The sequence below is a fragment of the Danio rerio genome, chromosome 24, assembly GCF_049306965.1.
Source record: "Danio rerio strain Tuebingen ecotype United States chromosome 24, GRCz12tu, whole genome shotgun sequence".
NCBI classification, from domain to species: domain Eukaryota; kingdom Metazoa; phylum Chordata; class Actinopteri; order Cypriniformes; family Danionidae; genus Danio; species Danio rerio.
The window spans coordinates 10,649,236-10,671,963 of NC_133199.1; the positions used below are offsets into that span (position 1 = coordinate 10,649,236).

Consider the following 22,728-nt stretch of genomic DNA (forward strand, 5'->3'; position numbering starts at 1 on the left):
TAATATAGATTATCCTGCCGGTAGAGCACATCACCTCACAGTTGTGAACTTGCGATCACCTCAACTTACATTTAAAATTTGTTTACCTGGTTTATTGTAAACTTTTTAAGTGCAAAGAGGATTCGTTTTGGAAAATAGAATTGAAGAAATGAAAGACAACTAAAGTGAAAGCAACCTCTTTGCACTTAAAAAGTTTAGAATAACAATAAATCGTGTTAACAAATTTTAAATGATTAATAAAGGAATTATAAGGCTTTGACTTATTGTTTAATCTCATTTACAAGCACAATAGCATATTTAAGGTTGCTGTGTGGGCTATTTCTGTCGGTTTGCATCCCGTCCCTTTGCGACCCCTGGCGGCTCATTCACAAACTGCGGTCATACAGTAAAAACAAAGCGGCTCCTATTTCAAACGGCGGCGGTATATAACGCGGCGGTAATAGTCACTTTGAACTCTCACCTACTGTACACTCATTTCAGTTGATAAAGTTGACTGTTGGGTTTTACAGTGTATCAACAACTTCACATATTATTAACCTGCTTGAGTTGATCTTTGTCAGGTGTCTATTGAAATTCCCCAAACATTTTCTAAGAAATCACCACTGAATGTTGAACTATGATTAATAAATTCTGTACATGGGTTGGAGAATAAAGTAAATTCTGAAAACATGTTAAAAATCAGGCTTTTTTTCTTTCTTTTTCTGGATTGCTTAGTAAAACTGCAAAAAAAAAAAAACAATAATAATAAAAAATAAAAATAAAAAAAACATAGCTCCAGGGACATATTTTGCTCTCTCCAGAAATGTAGGGGTACGTTATCAGAATGAGCCTGGGTTGCAACCGGCAGTCCCAGGACACTTCCATGGGACCATTCGTTTGAATCTTTGATTTTTTTTTTTTTTTAAGTGTAATGCTTGTCAATATTTACTGCCATTGTTTACAACCAAAACAAACTAGATATTTTGGTAACACTTTAGATTAAGGAACAATCACCTGCTTATAAGATTGTAGCTGTTTATTAGTACTTATAAAGTGATCTTGTTCTACTTCCCTAATCCTACCAAAATCTACCTAAACCCTATTACTACTAAAAATAAGCAGCTAATTTGTAGTTTGTTAAGCTATTCTTAGTTATTGATTTGTTAAGAGTGTGAATTGTACATTTAAATAATGTGTCAGCCACATCCTTAACATTACTTTTTGAGGTATGAAAAAGAATGATGTGGCATTGACAATACAGTAATGTATTGTTCTAAAGTGTGAGCAAATGATGACTAAAAGTTTAACTTATGACTTACTGAATATGACATTTTCATTTCATGTCAATCTTAAAAGTAATAGTTCACCCAAAACTAAAAAATCTGTCATCATTTACTTATAGATTTTCCTGTTGGAAGCCTGTAACCATTTCTTACTATCAAAGTCAATGGTTACGACTAGGCATGGGCCGGTAGGATTCTGATAGTATGATAACCTCCGATAAAACATGGTTTCACCGCATTGTGATTACTGCTCCAAAACATGTTCTTTTTAAATGTCTGGGTAGAAAACAACAACCTCCCCCCCTTTAAACACAATATATATTTTATTTTGAGAAACATTTAAAATATTTTGGAACAGTAAACGTGTCTAAATAATACAAATGAATCACAGATTTCATTACAATTTAAAATGGCAACTTTGGATATCTTTTCTGCTGGAGATACTGTTGTACTAAAAATGAAATAAAACGTAAAACAAAAATATTACATATACTTACATATAGGAACGATATAACAGAAAATCTTGGCGGTTTAAAACATTGACTTTTCCAAACAGCGGTCCCTTCAAAACGGCTATCGTCCCATGTCTAGATACCACACGAGGGTAAGTAAATGATGAGTTAATTTTTATTTACTGGGCAAACAATCCCTTTTAATATTTCTTTAATTTAGCACACGTCATTTTTATTATACATGACATAGTTTTAGATTTAACGAAGTCACTAAAACAGCATTAGGGATCACTTTAAAGACTTCTCTGTGTCAACCGAGAAACAACAAGAGTGTCAAAATGAGCTGGAAAACCTCTGCCAGGAGACAGGTTGAGGCTATAGTGGATTTTGGAAGCCCTTTCAGGAGGGTCCACTCATTAGTGGTCAGCTGCACCCTGAACATTCGGACTCTCCTGTCCCCCCTCTTCTCCACTCCAGGCCCTGATGAAACCCTTTTCACCCACTCAGAGCAAGAAAATGGCTGCAGGAGGAGGAGAAAATCTTAGAGGTGCATTGCACAGAGAGTCCTGGATGTCAACAGGCCCATAATGATACCTGATAGCCCCTGGAAAACACTCCTCTCTCTTTCCCCCTTTTCTTCTTTCTTTTAATTTCCCTCTTTTCCTTCTCCTAGAGCCCTTCTCGCTGCTCCACGCCTCAGACGCGGTGCGCTTGAAAGCATAATTAGAGGTAAAACAGTGACTGCATCTCCCATCATCCTTGCACGTAACCATCGCAAAGTCCTTTGTTTTTAAAGCTCTCTCCTGGAAATTCTCCTTTTCTCTCTGACTTTTTGAAAAGCTGCTCAAAAGGAGGTGGAGGTGGGGAGGAGGGGGGAGGGGGGTGAGAGGGTGAAAAGTGGGAGCAAGAGAGAAAGAGAAAACGCAAGAGAGTTCCCTCTGCGAGTCGCCAAGGTGCTCTCTAGTCCATTGTGCAGTGTGCTGTCAGGTTAAATTAGGGAGTACAGGCTCTGTGAGTGTAAAAAAATCAATACTTGATGGAAGATTGCTCCCCGGAAAATCTGTTTTGATTCCAGGATTAATTCTTGACCAAAGGCTCCGCTGAAATGACATGCCATTAGGGCCGAAAATGAACACATTCGGCAGTGGAAATTGGATGGAAATGTGTCAGGTGATTGCCCCGGCTGCTTGTTTTGCTCTCCTGGAGAGCGAGCGAGAGAGAGCGAGGAAGCAAGAGCGCCGTGCTGGAGGAAGGTGTGGCGGCAGAAAGCCTGGCATCCGCATGCAGGCCCCTCGGAATCCATTTTCAGGCCTTCGCCGCGGTCCTCCCGAGTATTCTCTGGGCCATTGTTGTCCGGCTCCTGCAAATGCACTCTGTGCAAGGTGAAATGCATTTGTCCACTGGCTGCATCTCTCCTGTGTGTTCCCTTAAAGCGCGAGATGAAGAATAGCCCATCTTAAAATAAAGCAGGGACCTCTTTTCTTTGTCTCTGTGGTGCGCAGGAAAGAAAGGGAAAATGCAATATTGATGAGAGTAATGTGTTTGTCATCACTTGTAGCGTATCTCCAGAACCTGAGTACAAAAGATGAAGAGGAAAAAAACTAAATATTGCTCCAGAAGATAACATGCTTTAAAAGAATAATCAGTGTTAGAACTATATATTTTTTTATATGCATTCATTTTAACTTATTTATGTAGGCATATTATAATTATAATATTATAGTAAAGCCAATCCCTTCTACTGTTATACTTCCTTTATCAAACACTTTACTCAACATTTAAATAAACAGACAATCAATACATGCTTTATTACATAGAAACTGACCTAAAAAAAGACGAATCAGATTATTTATTTTAAAATGTTTTCAAATATATGTAGACATTATTTTCGAAGTAATTTTTAAAGACACAGTGAGTGAATAATTTTTTTAGTTCTTATACCAAAATGAATATGTGTCAGATTATTTATACATTTTAATATTTACCATTATTTATAATTACTGTACCTATTAACTGAGTCAAACAGATTAACAAAATATGCCCATTTGAATTAAACTTAGATATCTATAATTGAATATGCTTTTTGAAAGTCAATCTTGAGGTAAAATAATACCTCTTTACAATAAAGTTCCATTAATTAATGTTAGTTAATGTATTCATTAACATGAACTAACAATGCATAAAACATAAGTTAAAGTATTTATTCATGAATTGATTTATTTTGTTCGGGTCAGTTGATGAAAATAAAAGTTAGTCATTGTTTGTTCATGTTAACAACATTTTTTTTTTTTACTGCAATCAAAATAGGCAATTACAACAGATGGAAGTACAAACAGACAGAAGTACATGCCATACAAATATTACTTTTTGCAACAAGCGAAGTGTGGCAATTTTAAATAAATATAATAAAGGTAAAGCAAAAGAAAGACAATGAGAAAGAAAAAGAAACAAAAATAAATATATAAATGAGGGCACATGAAAAATAATACAAATTAATGCAGAATATTAAATAAAGCACATGTTTGATACGTTTTAATTTCTTGTTATTAGACTGGTGAACTATGGTTTTTAAGTACAGTTCCAATTCTTGTTAAAAAAATACAAATTTTAGCTTACATTGAGTATATTTGCATTTATGTATGTATATATATATATATATATATATATATATATATATATATATATATATATATATATATATATATATATATATATATATAAAACTTTCTAATAATTAAATGAGGTTTTTACAAAAAGTTGAATTAAGAAATTGTTCAACAGACTCAGAAGAAGTCTCACAGAAAGAACAAGACTTTAATGGCATTTCAGAATTTTTGTAAAAATTGTTTTACTGGATAAAATCTATGAATAAAAAAAACAAAAAAACATTTCTTTAATTTTACTTTTTTTTTTTAATTCTGGGGGAGTGACCAAACATACAACCATTTAATATCTTTAAAAATGTTGTTCCAATAAGAAATAGAAGATGGATTTTAAATGACAAGATCTAAAAATAAAGACCTAATTTTATAATTGGATTTTACTTTGGATTTTGTAAAAAGAAAACCAGCACACTGCAGCACTAGCTCTCAAAAACGTTTATTGTAACAGTTATTATTGTCATTGTTAATAGTTACAATAAAAAACAATTTTGAGAGGTAAAGTGGCCTCTTGCCGATTTTCTTTGGACTTTTTCCACTGTGTTTTTGATCGAACACCTCCCTTTGAGAATCTCAGATGTGCACACATTTCTGTTTTTTGGTTTATTAATAAATAATGTACATATATTGGTCAGTCTTAGTTCATATTAGTAAATACATTAGCTAAATAAACCTTATTCTAAAGTGTGACCTAAATTGTTTCCTGATGCATAATTTACTAATATATTATTTGCGTATTTATAAATGTTTAATATAAAAAATGCTTACTCTTTAAAATCAAACATGCAGTATAAATGAATGTTATTTAAGCCTATTCCAAATATTAATGAATCATATTGATTTTCTGCCAAGTTTAGAATTAATTCTCCTTCATTTATAATTAATATATTATATTTATATACCTATACAACTTATTTAAATATAGATACATTTTTATTAAGAAATGAATAGTACATTTACGTTTTAAATGTCATAATCTCTGTTACTTCTTTTCTGAAAGTCTTCTATAAGCTGAAACTTGCTTAGCTGCTTAACTTTTCCACAGAGTAACATCACTCTGTGGTGGTTTTTCAATTAAATTTCACCATGGATTCCTGAGGGTTCCCGGCACCTGTGATGAATTTGGATTTTCCACACTGATATCAGCACTGAACAAAGTGCTAACGGTGAGGAAAAGAACCCTAAATGGATACATTTCTACCCACTGGGCAACAGAGGATGATTCTCTTCTCATAAAACTCTCACCTGCTGGGCCACTTCACTGTCTGAACCATCACACCGGCTTGTAAAAATTGGGCCCTTTATGAGACATAATTTATAACCAGGATCAAGCACTATTCACTGTTGTGCAAGGCACCAGGATGACAAACGACTCATTTTGAAAGTTGCATACCTGAAAATTATCCCTTTCCCAAAATAGCAGTGGAGATGAATGAAGCGTTTTAATTAGCATAATTGTAAAGGTCACAGTTCTGTCGAGGTGGATTCATCTTCACATTATAATAACCGCTCTGTTTAGCATATGTAGCATAATAGCTTCGACAAGCCAAACTAATTAGATTTCTCATTAAACATGACACTTTTGAGAAATAAAGTGGTGTTGCTTAAGTGATGTTGACACTTGAAGTATTGATTTAATGGGTCTTTCAATAATCTAAATTGTTCCATGTATTGTTTGTCTAATGACCATCGTCAGATTCTTTCATTTCCGATAAACTGTTCACACTTATTATTGGCTATTGACCGAGACGTTTGAATTCGCATTCTGCTCTGATTCCTTATGCAATTTCAGTTTTAATTTATTTAATGTGGCAGCAGAATTGTATTTTTGTCCTTAAAAAAAACTACATTATAGATATATTATCACAGGGCGCAATGCACGATCCCCTCATAGCAAGAAGGTCGCTGGTTCGAGCCTCGGCTGGGTCAGTTGGCATTACTCTGTGGACTTTGCATGTTCTCCCCGTGTTCACGTGGGTCTCCTCCGGGTGCTCTGGCTCCCCGGTCGATTCATTACAACAAGGCTAACTCATAGAGGACTCGGACAGATCATCAGCTCAACCCCCTCTCGAAACCAAACACAAATTATTATGTATTTAGCGTCATCTAGCGGTTTTATACTACAGTACAGTTTTTATAGTTGCCTTTTTAGGACTTCATAATCTTAAAATGTAAAACGCATCTCAATAGGTTTTTTCATTATTATTATTATTATTATAATTATTGTTATTATTATTATTATTATTATTATATCTATTTATACTGGGAATTGCAATAAATTTATGTTATACATAGGTCTTAAATATTATTGATATGCCTATACCAAAATGTCATCTATATAGTTTACTGATAAATAATAATAATAATAATAATAATAATAATAATAATAATAATAATAATAATAGTAATAATAATAATAATAATAATCTATTTATACTGGGAATTGCAATAAGTTGATGTTATACATAGGTCTTAAATATTATTGATTTATATACCTATACAAAAAGCCATTTGTATAGTTTATTATTAAATACTAATAATACTAATAATCATAACAACAATAATGATAATAATAACAATAATATTCTATTGAATTGTAGTAAATTTATGTTATACATTATTATTGATTTATATGCCTATTTTAATATATGTTTTATTCATTTACATCACATTGGATTATTCATTTTAATCTAATTTGTTTTTTGTTTGTTTACATTTTTTATTATTATTTATTGCATTTATTTACATTTTTGACACAGCTTTTTTTCTTTTATCTTTTTTTTTGATTAGCTTGTTTATTTCAATCGTATTTACATTTTGTAATGTCAAACTTAACATTAACAGGGAAATATGACAATTCTTAATTGTAAATACAGAGTAAAAGAAATAATAACAAGAACAAGAAAATAGAGAAAATATAAATCAACAAGGGTTTATGTGTCCTTAAAAAGGTTGTCATGATGTGTCAAAAATTTAGCAATTTTTCTTATTTTTAGTCTAAGAGAGAGAAGGTGAGAGTCAAATTCAGCAAAAAAAAAAGGGAAAAATACAAAGGAGATTTAAGTAATTTATGCTTAAAAACATTTGCATTATAAAAAGTTAACAGTGTATTCAATAGACCAAAAAAATGGGATTTTAAAGTAAAAAAATATCTCTGAGGACAAAAGTGTGCCAAATTTGTAAACTTAAAAACATAGAAACTTAACTCAATCCAAAATCTTTTTGTTATGCCACATAAGAAGTATAAGAAGAAGTATAGTAGAAGTATAGGTTCTATCTGACTATCTAATTTTGTTAAAATTGAGTTATTGACATATTCTTATTAAATTACAACTTATTTACATTATCAGATGTTTTTTTTATAACTTGTTTACATTTTAAGACTTTTTATTAAAAAAAACAAATGTTACACACATAACATTTGCTGGAATGCAAAAACTTTAAAGCTCAATATCTCAAAATTATTCAGAAGATAAAACCTTATAATTGCAAGGTGACGAAATAGGGAGCTGTTTCTTCAACAAATCCACAAAATGAACAAGACGCATCAACATCAGCATATTTGATGAAGATAAATTGACAGGGTAAATTTTGAGCGAAATTGTGGAGGCTTAATGAATCTCTTTAACCTTATACCAAATTTATTTGCCCAAAGCCAGGCCTTTCTCCAGCTCACATCTTATATAAAGGAACCCCAGATGAATTTACCTCTGGGGGTAATTCTTCTCTTCTGTTGAAATATTTTGTGAACCTGATTAACAGTCCACTTTATCAAATGAAATAAGCGTCAAAAATTACTAAAAGTTAATTCTACTCAATCTAAAAGAGTTTTAAACTCTGTGTTAAAGAGAATGAGTTAATTAAATACCACATGACTTCAACCTAAATGAAGTAAGTTCACAGTATTCATATAGATTTGTTTTTTTACTCAAATGATTCGTAGCAATCGGTTTCCTCAAACAGTTTGAGTTGCCTTTACTTATTGGGTTTTACAGTACTCAATTGGTTTGAGTTCTCTTTATTTATTGGGTTTTACTGTGCTAAAATTGCTCCGTTTACTCAACTAGATTAAGTTCACAGTACTCATTCGGATTAGTTTTTGAACTTAAATGGTTTCAATCAGTTTACTCAAATTGTCCATTGTGTATGTGTGTAAATGAGAGTGCATGGGTGATTCCAAGTGACGGGTTGCCGCTGGAAGGGCATCTGCTGCATGGAATGTGTGCTGGATTGGTCGGCAGTTCATTCCGCTGTGGCGACCCCAGATTAATAAAGGGACTAATAAGCCAAAAAGAAAATGAATGAATTTCCGATCTAAGATATCAATGCAACCCAAATATCTGGAATATCACTACTAGCTTTATTAAACAGAAGATAACTTTTGGCTTATTATTTTAAGCCAGCTGCAATAGCTTTTATTAAGGTATTAAATATGGAAAGTTGCAGAAGTTATGGAGATTCATAAATAGTTTGTAACTTAAAACATTGTCAACATCATTAAACACAGATAATATACAATTAAAAATTTAAAATGTAAAAATGTGAACAGGATATTGTACACAAAAGTATTATGTTAAACGTTTGTGAAGTCACAGGTTAAATAAAATCATGCTCTTCACGGGCAGACCAGCAGGGGCGACATACTGAGCAAATAAGCCCAGAAGCGACCAGAAGAAGAAAAGCGCTTAATATGCACTCTAATGACGTCAGTCACATGACCACGTGGATGTGAATATGGTTTATGGTTCCTGTCACAGGCCGAAACAAGCATCTCTTACTCTTCGGACGCCTTCTTTAGGTTGAGTTCGCTGTCAGTGAAATTAACCATCGCCATTCGTTGACTGGTAACATCATGTCGTGGCTGAAATCAGTGGCTTCTAGCGAGGAAGTGTTCGACGAGGATGTGGATGATATTAGTCTGCAGAACAAAGAATGGAAATACAACATGGAAAAACGCGTAAAGGTATGTGAACAGTCCTTTATGAACGTCGAACCTTTTACTTAAATCGTTGTGTGTACTGAAATCCTTTTTTAAAATCTATTATTTTATTAGAATGTAAATGAGACCGTTCATATGTTGGTTGTAAGTCTTTACAAAAACCGATGACAAAAGCAACAATCAGGGTGTATAGCAAGAGAAAGCAGCGCAGTCTAGAAACGACTGCCATGTGGTTTTCTGTCAGGATGGTTTCAGAGAAGGCATTGATGCAGGGAAAGAAGCGTCACTACAGGCTGGTTTCAACATGGGATACAGAGAAGGAGCCACTAAAATGACAGTCATCGGTCAGCTCAAAGGAATCATAAGGTAAGTAGGTGCTTTTGTCTTATTTGTCATTATTTCAAGGTTTCTTTTAGTACACCGTCAGTGAGACTTTTTAGATAGTCAGACAGCTTTTTAGATACATTTAGTAGGAGTGATACTTAATTTTGCAGTTCTTACAAATTATTTTAATTATTATACTTTACTGTTATTATACATATTTGTTATGTGAAATTCACATAACAATGGCATAATTATGAGAGTAACCAACAATACTAGCCAACAGAATTGCAGAAGTAAGGCTAATTTATTGTAACTACATTCTCAAAATGTTCTGGTAGTCAAAAGTATGAATGTCATTAATTATAAATATTAAAGTAAACAATTAAATGTTGCCAGTTTCAATACATTTTAACAGGAGAAATAAACCTTAAATTTTATCCAAAATTTGGTGACTTCTTTTAAAATGACACCAACATTATAAAAAATGAATCACATCTTCTTGTTTTCATGAATACTGTTCATATTTAGGGTACAATTGTGAACCGCCAGCTAAAAAAAAAAAAACATTTTTACACCAAATAAACTATAGGCATGGTGCAAATTACAGGGGGGTTTGAGGGGGATTGACCCCCCTAATTTATGCTAGATCCCCCCCTGAAGGACATGAAAACGAGATATATGGGGGTAAGCCCTTTATTACTGAAAAATTGTTTCTCTGATCTGTATTTTAAATAATAATATTTAATAAAATAATAAAATATATGCATTTGACCACCCTTTTTATGGTTAATACCATTTTGAATGGATATTAGCGCTAATCAGTCTATGCAAGAATAAACATTCATTTAACAGATTGAAACTGCAGATCTAGTGCTCCGATAGACACCGTAAGGGCTCTATTTTGACGATCTAGGCACAAAGTCTAAAGCACAGTGTGCAAAAGCATTAAGGCCGTGTCCAAATTCACTTTTGCAGTTTTAAGGACGGTAAAATACGTACTGCACTGCGGCGCATGGTTTAATAGGGTTGTGCTTAATCTCCTAATGTGCTATGAGTGTGTTTTGAGAATAAACCAATCGGAATCTCGTCTCCCATTCCCTTTAAGAGTCAGTTGCGTCACGCCATGGCGCATTTGCTATTTGTATGACGGACTTTGTAATTGAAAAAAACTGAACACTTCACTAGCGAGAAAACAGTTAAACAGAGCATCTGCAGCGCAAGGAAAAGAATGACCCTCCTCCATTCGGCCCTTAATTTCACTTCTCTCTTTTCATGGATATGGAAACGGTGTTCTATGCACAGACATACATTAGCCTACATAATTCATTTTGTTCAAGCGCAGATATTTGTTTCAAAACTATTTCTAAATTCAGTACGAATAAATGAGCAATAATAACGAAGTGTGGTCACTTTATATCCAAACACACATGCTGTGCTCCATATGGTCCAAATTCTGACAGGTGGCCAAATCTAAGCTTGTTTTTAATAAAAAAAAAAAATATATAAATATGCTTATAAAAACTTCTACTGATAATAACACTATACAAAAGCAAGTTGTTGTCAATAAACTAAAAAAAAAAATAATGTGTGACGAAGAAGGCATGGAGGCAGTGGTTTTTATATTCATGTAGAAAATAATAATTTTTGTAATATTTTATTCCTTAGATATCTTTACATATATTAAAAAAAATTGCGTATTGCTGTATTAAGCAATGTGTAAGTGAGGTGCATAACAAAAGCGCTCTGAGCTGGACTTTGGACCTGCTTTTAGCTGGACTATTGCACTGTCTATTTTAGTTGCTCTAAATAGCAACGCACCAACAATGCGCACAACACACCTTTTCTAGACCGCAACACCCATGAGTCCACAAAGTGGCGTAAATGAATTTGCTATTTAAACAACATGGTGGAAAACAAAATAGAAACACGTTGGGGAAAACACATCTTGTGCCTTATTGTGCCAGGTGTATGATAGGGCCCTAAGTGTTTACAAGACTGTTTTCTTGTAAAATAGTTGTTTGTTTCTACACAAAGCCTGAAAGTAAGGTCAAATTAGACACATAATTTGACCTACAGTAACCTCTGAAATAGCTAATCAGAGGATAGTGTAGGTCAGAAAAGCGTCTGCTAAATGTAAATGTCTCAAAACACTGAAAACTTAAATATGTTTTATTAATAAATTAGATGTCATTTTAAATGAATACATAAATGACTGAAGGATGTCTTACACAAACTAACAACCAAAAAATTTGACCCCGCTGATGGTCAATGTTTAATTCGCACACTGACTATAGGCACACTCAAACACATATGCTCACACACACAATAAAAATCTTCTACCATTAACTTTTATGAATACTTTTTTGCTAAACACTTTTTACACCTATTGTGATGAAATACTGTACACTCACATGGGGAAATCTAGACATTCACAGAGAATGTGATGAGGGTGTTTCTTTGTGCAAAATATATATGAACACACACACACACACAAACACACACATATATATATATATATATATATATATATATATATATATATATATATATATATATATATATATATATATATATATATATATATATATATATATTAGTGCTGTCAATCGATTAAAAAAAATTAACTAATTAAATTGCACCTTTTTAAAAAAAATAATCGCATTTAAAACACTGAAACTTGTAATTTTGGCTATTCAAATGTAAAATTAATGTAAACGCAAGACAAAAACTATTTAAATTCAAAATATAATTGTTATTAGAATTTTTGTTTAACTTGTAACAGATTTCTTCATGTAAACAACATACCCCCAATCAAGATCCTGGCTTGACAGCCATATTTATTACAGAAATTAAAACACAGGCATGTTAACGCCATTTGAATTTTAAAACCAATAAAATGCCAATTTCAATGCCAATAAAAAAATAAAAAAAAAACATTGATTTCCATGTTGGATTCTAAGTGGACTGCAAAAAATGCCAAAATACAGGCATTACAGATATGGAAAATGGAATATTATAATAATAAACTATAACATATAACATTTGGACTAATAACATTTAGTCAAAATGCTCTGGTATTTTTATCCTGAAGCTTACAGTTTTAACTGCAATACATTACGTCCAGTCAGATGGTTGCATTCTATGCATTCTGAACACAGAAAATGACTGACTTCCTCTCTACCACTTCTTGTTTATTAGTGGTGTGTGACTGAACACTGCTCTCCAACTAAACAAGAAGCCTTTTCAGCTGGCTTAGTCAGATTTTAAACAAACTCTGTTTTGGTGGGTCTGAAATATGAATAAAACACAGATTTAAAAAAAACAGTAAACAAACCAACAACAGGACAAAATTCTTCAAGTGTACCTGCCCTCAGATTTTTGTCTGTGTCTTGCTCATTACTATTCAGTTCAGGCAGTGATGACGATGAATGGTGTCTTTGCTGCAAATCTTTGTGTGTCGCTTAATAGGAAATCCTAGTGTTGTTTTCACTTCTTTACACCATATGGAAACAATAACAAAATCAACATCACATGTACAATAGTAGACCACATTGGAAATCCACAGATTTCGACAGATTTTTTTTAGCCTATTGTTGAATCTGTTTATTTACTATGTAAATATGTGTAAATGTACAGTGCTCAGGATGACAGGATGGGGATAAGTACTACCCATTTTGAAAATTAACATTTTTATAAAATTTTTCCGTGAACATAGGCAATGTATTTTGGAAAATTTAAACAAAACAGATTTTTTAAACGGATATATTTATTTAAAAACAAATTTAGTCACGAAACATCTTTAAAAATTAAAAGATAATACAATTAATTTCAAGCAAAATATTGCAAAAAAAATAAAAATACACCCTACAAAATTTTTACAATTTCCTCTTTTTCTTTTAAATTTGTATTTAATATTTTTCTATAACTTATAAATTTGGGTTTACTAGTTTTTGGACTGATATCGAAGTTATTTTGTTAAATAAGCTCCACATTTGGCTTCAGTACTGACAAATCTAATCTGTATATGTACAAATATAATATTGTATAGCTTTCGATTCAAAATATGATAGATTTGTGCAGGGTGTACTTGTATATGCTGAGCATTGTATATTTTTTCGGTTTTATTTTAATTTCTGTAATATTATTTACTAATATGCACATCTTTAAACGATTTGTTTACTATACTGTTTGTAAAGAAATATTTTCTGTCATTTGGTAAATGTTTTACATGAAAAGGTTGCTTTGTTTAACAAATAAGGGGCTGTAATTAGATTTGCATGGTAAACCTTATAAGTTAAAAAGTTCTTACTATTTAATTCTTGTTTTAAGTGTTTAGGTATTATACTCCCAAAATCATTCCTTAAATTTGCAGATTTTGTACAAAATTCTCTGCATAAATAGCAAAAAAATGTCCACAGGTTATGTCTGGCCCTGCTAATAATACTTTTTTTTTTTTTGCACACAGTATTGACTTGGTTTATATGTCTGTTACAAAATATGCACATCATAAAATCTGTTTTACTCAAAAATTACAGTGTAGATGCTTAGCAAACCATGACTATATGTATCATTTTCAACATACCTACAAGTGTGAACAAATCCTAAAACTCAAATTCAACTGAAAATTAAAAACATTTATAAGGAAAGCTTCAAATATTTTATACGCTGTAATAATTATATCATTCAGCCACAGCTGTCAAGCATAAAATCTTTGTTTAAACGTATTTAAGAGAGTTGTGTGAGCCTAAAGAAAATCAGTCACTGACTAGGGCTGCACAATATATCGTTTCAATATTGATATCACAACGCAGGACTGCACAGTATATCGTTTCAATATTGATATCACAACGTAGGACTGCACAGTATATCGTTTCAATATTGATATCACAACGTAGGGCTGCACAATATAGTATTTCAACATTGATTACAATGTGATCATTCGCAATAGTCACGTTGCAGGATGTATGCAATGTTGAGTTTGTTTTATAATTTATCACTTGTGTTTTTGATGCCTCTGATTGTATAATGATTTTAAAAGCATTCAGGTATAAGAAATTGTACCATTTGTGCCCTTACTACAACAAATTTTATTGAATTAATTTTATCATTCAATTACTGTACTTGAAAACCGTTAGACTCGGGAAACGATAAAAGACTTAGGGCATACTCACACTATGCTATCCGAACACAATGAAAATGTGTCGGGGAACCCCAAAAAGTTTATAGATTGCTTATTAGATTTTATGGAGATGCACTCATGTCGATCTCATGTCGAAGTCATGTGGTGAAATTATATCGCAGTAATGATCGCACAAATACAAATGATTGCAATGTTAAAGTTTTCTAATATCGTGCAGCCCTATCACTGACAATAATTTAGTTGTTTCTATTTGGTGATTCTACAATACTAAGATTATTCATTTCAGTCTTCTGTTGTTTCTGACACTGTATTTGTATTCTTCTTCTTCACAGTGCGCTGCGGTGCTGGTGTCAGGTTCAGCTGCCTGAAAGCCCCGAGTTAGCCTCTGTCACTGATCTCCTCCAGAGATTGGAGACGCATGAGGATGAACTGGTGGAAGCCATGAGGAAAGCCCAGCAGAGGCCTATACCTAGTGTGACTGAGATGGTGGATGACATGGAGGACCTAAATGTTGAGCAAACCAACCAGGGTGGAGAATCTAAATGCTCAAATGATGGGGACTGTTGTCGGAGAGATGGAGCGAATCGTGAATGCTGTGACGTCAGAGCAGAGAGTAAAGATTCCCCAGGAGTTCCCCCTCATGGTTCTTTCTCTAAAAGAGAGAGTCTCAGAGAGCTGCAGAAACGCTGCTTGGACTTGGTAACAGAACTCGGGCTTCCAGAAGAATTAAAACTGCACATTCAGCAGCTCATAGACACTTAAAGTGGATTCAGGATTGCATTTGCTAATAACTGCGGCATAACGTCTGAGTAACATCCTGTGTGGGCAGGAAACAAACAGCATATTCTTGGAAAGAAAATAGCCTGTGCATCAGTTGACTCAAACTGATTAAGTACTTGAGGGAGTTTATTTATATATTTTTTACACTGTGATTGATTTTTCTGCATTTTTTTACATACACTATCATCAACGCTGAGCATTTTGAGACCTTTTGAGGAATTGTGTGATATGATGTGAACAGTTGAATCCTTATTCACTTGTCAGGGATAAAAAAAATAAATGCAATGAGTTGATAAGAAATCTATGTTTTGCAATAAAACATTTCAACTTTGTATAGTGATTCATTTTAATTCCACCATACATGGGCAAACTGAGCGAATTACCACCCAATAAAGCGATTCGTTTAAGCAAGCTGTTGTGTAGCAACTTATTTATGCTTCTATTTATCCTATTTATTTAGCCATTTTGATTTATATGATGTATTTATATAAACAAAATTAAGCAGCTTGGAGCATGGGTCAGGTATCAAATAACTAGGGCACGATTTCTAATGTGTGTGTATTTTTGTTTAGCGGGTTGCATCTCTAGAAATGTCAGCAGAATTATTAGTAATCTATAAACCATCCTGTTTTGAACATTAATCTATGAGGAAAAGTCTATACCCTTCCAGAAAATAAGTGAGCTTAATTGTAGTGAAAGTGCAGTTCTAGTTAAATGTATCAAAGCAGTTATAATAACTTTCCTAATCCTAGTTCTGACCGGCGGGGTTGATATAGTTGTGTGCTGTGTGGATAATATGTGGCTAATGGATGTGGAGACCTTTAGAATCAGATTTCACTACATTCCTTTAATCTGAAACTGCACTGCTTCTCACATGTAAGCAAAACTCAAGAACAAATAAGGGTACTCCCTGGGCTACTTTTAAGTCATATTATTGGTCAGTTAAAACAACTTATTCGATTAAAACTTACTTTTAACAGTTCAAGAAAGCTTGCAGTTCAATGAGTTCCTGTGGGGAGTATATTCATAGACGGAAAGTGAAACTACAGTCATTAATACACGTCGATCTTCCTGGACGCAAAAATGGACGATTCTATTGAGAAGTGAAAGGACAAGTCTTCAGATTTAGGTAGGAATCATGGCATTTATATATTTTAGCGTTCGTGACATAAAGATAAATGTGCAATATTGATTAGCCTACAGATACACGTGATGTTGTTGACAGTTCACGTTGTTAACGCCAAACCTTTGAACATTAGTAAAAAATATATTCAGTTTGTATTTGAATCTCTTAAAATTTAATTTATTTTGAAATAAGAGCACTTCGAATATGTGTTTTGGACAAAGTGCTGCAACTGTGTCTTGTCAACAACCATCATTCCGAGGCTGCGGACGCTTGTGCCATGCTGGGCTATACACCCTCTGTCACCATAACAAATAAACGCACTAAAACTCGTATAAGGAAGAATGCAAGGATAGCGAACATCAATGTCTTCGTGAAACTGAAAGAAGTAATTAGCAACAACCTGTTTAGCTGGAACTATTGAAAGTGGTTCAAACGTGAGTGTATAGATAGACAATGTATGACACTTTTACAAATTTAAGCAAAAATGTCGTCAGATTAGTTCGTATTTGCATAAAAATGTTAACCATTTAGTGCAAACTCTTTTATACTATTATTTAGACAGCTCAGATTATGCTTTGACTTCAGATGAAATTATAAATCATTATTTTATGACCCTAAATTTCAGTCAGATCAGTTGTCATTTGATTGAATCCTATAGCTAGTAAAACCAGTATTTATCACTGATTCATGGAACATGGGGCAAATAGTGCATTAATAATCAATTTAACACAACTATTCCTTTTTTTCTTTTAGAATTGATGTTTATCTTTATTTTAGCAAATTCTTGCTACATCTAAAACAGTGCTTCTACAGAGAAGAGTTAGTCATGTCATCAAACATTTTTATCAATAGCAACATCTCATATTAAACTAATGTTCTGTGACAATGACATATGTTATGATTTTAAAGTTATGTCTGCAATTAATGTCAACACTGTATGGTGTTTTTTATATCGTTATTAGCAATTTAGACACTTATATCAATTGTTATTTTTATGTTGTTTTATATTGTTTTTATAGTGTTAAGTTATAAGTGGTAGTCATCACTCTAAAGGACCCCTTGCCACAGTTTACCTCTGCAAAGTACATCAGTGTCAGATAGGTTTATATATGTTTTATAGTTTTAGAATGCTAATGGTAAAATATCCTGTCACAATCAGGATATATGAACAACACCGTCCTCCAGTTTCTGAGGAAATGATTTTTCTCTGAAACTGGCTGCACTAGCAGCTTGCTTCAAGGGAACAAACAATGGCAACTATGCATAAGCTCCGTTATGGTTTGTGAAAGAAATAGCTAAAATGTTAACACCGTCAGATCCCAACACCATCAGATTTTCTTAAATCTAAATCTTGAAAAGAACAGAATAAGTGTAAATGTTTTAAAAGGTTTTAAAACAATAACATACAGTTTGTTGCGATTGTTTTAATTCAGTAATCAGGGGATTCAATGTGTCTAATAGTTAAAATGACTACAAATTCAGGTTTATGTTAATGTTCTCAGTACTGTCACATTCATCACATTAATATTTTGAAAATAGTTCACTTAGCCATCATACATTTGTTGGATACGACTCACCTTGTGTTTTTATGCAGTTTAGAAGACAATGTAAAATAACCCCATAGCCAGATAAGTAGAGAGCTACAAGCTGCTTGAAGCGAATAAAACACACAATACATAGTTTGTAAGCTTTAGAGAAGAATGAGGCAACCATTTTAATCACACTTTCAGGTGGTTTTGAGGAAGAAGAAGCTGGTTTAAATAAACTGTGTGACAAAGTCCCATACATCAGTAGCCTTTGGTGCTGATCAAACATCCAGCGAATCCTGCTAGGTTAGGTAACAGTAGCAGTCATCAGTAAAAGGACTTTTATGAGGGTCAAGTTTTCCCTGGGCAATGTTACATTTAGGCGTCACGACGGAACAGCTAAAAATTCGAAAGTAAAACGACTCTGAGTCCACTTTTTTGGAGCGATTCTAGCTTTAACCATGGTGAACTTTCAGATTTAAACCTCAGATGTTTTCATTTACTTAGATTTGTTACACAACAACACCATGGAGGGTCATTTTCAAAAACCCATAATAGAGAAAAAATTTTAAGTTGTATCAAAGCCTGGTTCAATATCTTAGTATACTTAAGATACAAAAACGTAGTTTCATTTGTCAAAGTACACTTTTTTTTCAGTTGTAAGAATGAGAGGTTGTGTCCGTGAGCATATGTAACTGCTTTAAAACTTCAAATGTTTTTCATAAATATGAGAACATTAAAGGGTAGCTAAATCTCCAACACTATTCTTTAAAACATCACAATGTCCTTTCCTGCAATATCTGAATGTATATTCGGTGCAAAATTCTTTGTAGATATCCAGTCCTTTGTAACAGTGGTCACACAAAAAATAAAAATAAAATATGTACACCTACATAACTAACCCAAACAGTTATATGTCTTAACACCAAAATATGAGAAAAAAAAGTATTATTATTTAGGTGAGGTTTGAACTTCCACATAAAAATAAAATATGTACACCTATGTAAGTAACCCAAACAGTATTATATGTCTAAACACACACAAAAAAAAAGTATTATTATTTAGGTGAGGTTCAATCTCGGGTCGGCGGCGTCGTAACACAATATGCTGACCACTGGACCACAATGGCGCTGTTATGTTGGCACGTGTGGCATAAAAAATAAGCATTGTACTGTTACTTGCAAGACTTTGGCTTATTGGCCTAAACTTTTTTTCCCCTTTTTATATTTCTGATCAAGTAATGTTAGATTTATTAATGTTGTTCATCATCTGATTTTCTTTGAGCATGTGTAATATTCATTAATATTAATTATTGTAATTCTTGTATTCACTAAGGTGCAGCTGTTTTTTTTTTGGATAAAAGCGTCTGCTAAATGACTAAATGTAAAATGACTAAAGCTGTCATCATTAACCTGCAGGCTGCATTTTGCTCACGGGGCTGCGATAAAATAAATAAAAAGAGCAGAACTGCGGCAAAATATTAAATAAAAAGTGTGAGGCTATAGTCAAATAAATAAATAAATAAATGAAAAAAAGGACACCGGCTCTTGCGGCCAAAAAACGGACCGGCTGACCCAATTCTCACGGTCCTCCCGATTAGCCAATCTGGGCCTGAATAGTGACCAGCTATTGACAATTTTCTTTTTAGGGCAAATTTTGTCTTTAATTTAGCTACAGTTTAATGAGCTTATTATAATTATTAGTAAGTCATAATAAAAGCAATAATAATTTGTAGAAATAACATTACATTTAGAATAGTTCTTTTTTTAATTTGTAAATTTGTAATCATGATTATCATTGTAAATATGTGATGTCAGTTTTGTTTTTTTGCTTTTGTGTGTGTGTGTATTTTTTTTTTTTAAATGTACAGACTAATAAAGAGTTTTGTGATTTCATCTACAGGTTTGAACAGATGACCAGATACCAAGAAGTGCAGTTTACAGTCTGCTCCTGCAGCTGGACTAGTCTTGCCGAAAGATTTTATTCACAGACACTGCTCAAATGTATTTGTACAAGACATGTAGGATCCCGTCTGGAGAAATAATATTTGTATATGGCTAACCCTCTGGAAGTGAAAGCGGCTTGCGCTAGATAACTGCACATACTTTGGTTTTAGACCCAGTGAAAGTGGATTTATTAAAAGTTTTCACTGAGTTCTGTGCCAATATGGGGAACTGTTTGGACTGTTGTGGACAAAAAGCCCCATGTGACCATACAGAGGATGAAACTAAAGGTTTACTGCCCAGCTCTGAATCAAAGACTGGAACAGAAGTTTGCACCAGTCCAGATGAGGAGTGCAGGTAAATATATGAATTGTCTTTTTAATTCAGGTTATTTCATAATTTCCAAAGTCATAAGGCTGGGACACACCAAGCCAACGATCGTCCATTGGTCAGACTTGTTTGACTGGTGTGTTCCACACCTCTCTTCAGGTTATTGATGCATCTAGTTGATTGATCTAGAGAGTGCTTTGATTGGTTATTCAGCATTGAATCAGACCATGAGAACAAAAACTGTAATCAAATAACCAAGTAAACAATAAAAAAAAAGAAAAAAAAAACTGGCTGTAATTTCACTACTTTTCACAAATATTTGCAAATGATATAGATTATTAGATAATCAGACATATTTGCACAAGCAAATCCCTCTGTGTTAAGTGAAAATAACTGTGATGGTACTAAATGCTGTGTGCAATTTATCTTTAGGTTTCTCTTTGTTGAATGAGAATACAGATTACAGCCTCTTAAGGTTGCAGAAAGACACATCCTCTCATGCAGACAGAGAACGTGCACTCTTGATTCAGTTGGCTGCTGTCCGTTTGGTGTGTTCAGGTGCAGCTATTTAGTCCAGATGGGACCATACACAAGCTGACAACACAGCTGGTATTGGTCTGCGCTAGTTGTTTGGTGTCGACTTGGTGTGTCCCTGCACTTAAAGATCAGCCGATTCGAATGTTATCACTCGGTTAAATGGGTGTTATCAGTGGTTATCAGCTGATAGATATGAGCCAGTAGGGGCCTTCTGCGCCTACTGGTATGCCCAGAATGCTATTATCATCCATCCACATGGTTAATAAGCTATAGATTACGTACGGCTGTGGCCATAAGCGAATATTTTATATTAGTTATTACATTTCCCGTTAATTGTATTTTATTAATGTCTACCCCTACCCTAATCCTAAACCCATCCGTCACAGTAATGTAAAAACAGATCTAGATCTGGAGTCTTCGCTATTAGTACAGCTGATTAACCATGTGGATGGATAATAACAGCCTTCTGGGCATACCAGAAGGCCCCTAGAGGCCCATATCTATCAGCTGATAACCACTGATAACGCCCATTACATTGAGTGATAACATTTGAAGTGGGTTTTGCATGAGTGGAAATGATTCTTTGTGGTTTTAATGAAAAGTGTCTTACTTTTGTTACATGTCTCAACTGTGGAGTAAATATACACAATTTTAACCGTGTCAAAATCCTTTTACATTTTTTTTTTTTGCTAAATACAAAATATCTGCCAAACAAACAAACAAACAAACCCCCCCTGAACATTTCATCCGATGTTACCTTCACAATGTTTTAAATTTCAAAAAACAAAGTTTTAGGCCTTAAATACTTTCATTTCACCTAAATATATGACCTGGAACAATACTCTCGTTCCAGTGTTATAATAAAGGAATTTTAATGCTGTACCACAGCTGCAGCAGGCACAATGATATTACACAGCATCTGAAAATAGTCCCCAGCTAGGTAACAGCGCTACATAATGTCATTAAGCCTGCTGCAGCCATGGTAGGGTAGCAAAGTGCCTTAATTAAAACTCTGGAATAAGAGTAATAGTAGTATGTAACTACAGAAGAGTGAAGCTTTAAATGGGAAAATTAAAACTCTTTTTTGTGTGTGTGAAATGCTAGTGGTCTTATCTGATTTAAGCTAAGCTAAGAGTGCTCTCTGGAGATCTGAGACCATTTAAAAATAATTAAAGTGGAGTGCTCCTTTAAGTATTGTGTTTTAGGTCTTTATTTTCTTGTCTATGAACTGAAAAGATTGCGGAAAAACTGATAGGACGTCAGTGAGAATGTTAGATTTTAGTACAGTCCAAACCCCCAATACAAATGATGTACCAAACCAAAATGTGATATTAGAAAAAAATTGTCACACTTTACAATAAGGTTTCATTAATTAATGTTATTATTGCATTTACTAATATAAATATTTACAATACTCACACAGAATTTATCATTAATCACAGTTTAACATTTATTAATCAATTTTTACAATGCATGTATGTTAACATTACTGCTCAGAGTTAACAACATGAGCTTGATTTTGCATGTTAAATTGATGTATATTATTATACGAACTTTTTCATGTTAATTTAGATGAAAATACAGTTTTTTTTTCTCCCCAATTGTGGAATAAAGCTGTAAAAAATGAAAAGGAGAAGGACTATGGGTACTTATGGATACACTGTATATAGAAGTAATGTGTAGTATAATAAACTGAATAAAAATAAAGT

General features: G+C 33.3%; 2 protein-coding genes and 1 long non-coding RNA gene across 8 annotated transcripts in view; 2 read left to right on the top strand and 1 right to left on the bottom strand.

The window, feature by feature from the left end:
- Positions 1-701: 701 nt before the first annotated feature.
- On the bottom strand, positions 702-6,349 carry LOC141380827 (uncharacterized). Its single transcript, XR_012399718.1, has 3 exons — positions 5,768-6,349; positions 5,620-5,673; positions 702-3,286 (listed from the first exon to the last, which is right to left on the bottom strand). It is a non-coding gene; the product is annotated as an uncharacterized lncRNA (long non-coding RNA).
- Positions 6,350-9,079: 2,730 nt separating this feature from the next.
- Positions 9,080-15,968, top strand: otulina (OTU deubiquitinase with linear linkage specificity a). 2 transcript variants are annotated; one of them, XM_073940197.1, is made up of 3 exons: positions 9,080-9,337; positions 9,428-9,679; positions 15,110-15,968. In XM_073940197.1, the coding sequence occupies exons 2-3, from the start codon at positions 9,618-9,620 to the stop codon at positions 15,537-15,539; spliced, it is 492 nt and encodes a 163-aa protein (XP_073796298.1). In that variant the 5' UTR covers positions 9,080-9,337; positions 9,428-9,617; the 3' UTR covers positions 15,540-15,968.
- Positions 15,969-16,317: 349 nt separating this feature from the next.
- LOC100001665 (uncharacterized) overlaps positions 16,318-22,728 on the top strand; it is a 38,924-nt gene continuing 32,513 nt past the window's right edge. For 2 of the 5 annotated variants that reach the window (XM_001341582.9, XM_073941602.1), the window contains exons 1-2: positions 16,318-16,686; positions 20,112-20,509. In XM_001341582.9, coding sequence (XP_001341618.4) covers positions 20,376-20,509 — 134 coding nt within the window. In that variant the 5' untranslated portion in view covers positions 16,318-16,686; positions 20,112-20,375. The remainder of the gene's footprint in view (positions 16,687-20,111; positions 20,510-22,728) is intronic. The other 3 variants (XM_073941599.1, XM_073941601.1, XM_073941600.1) reach the window with 3 other exon arrangements.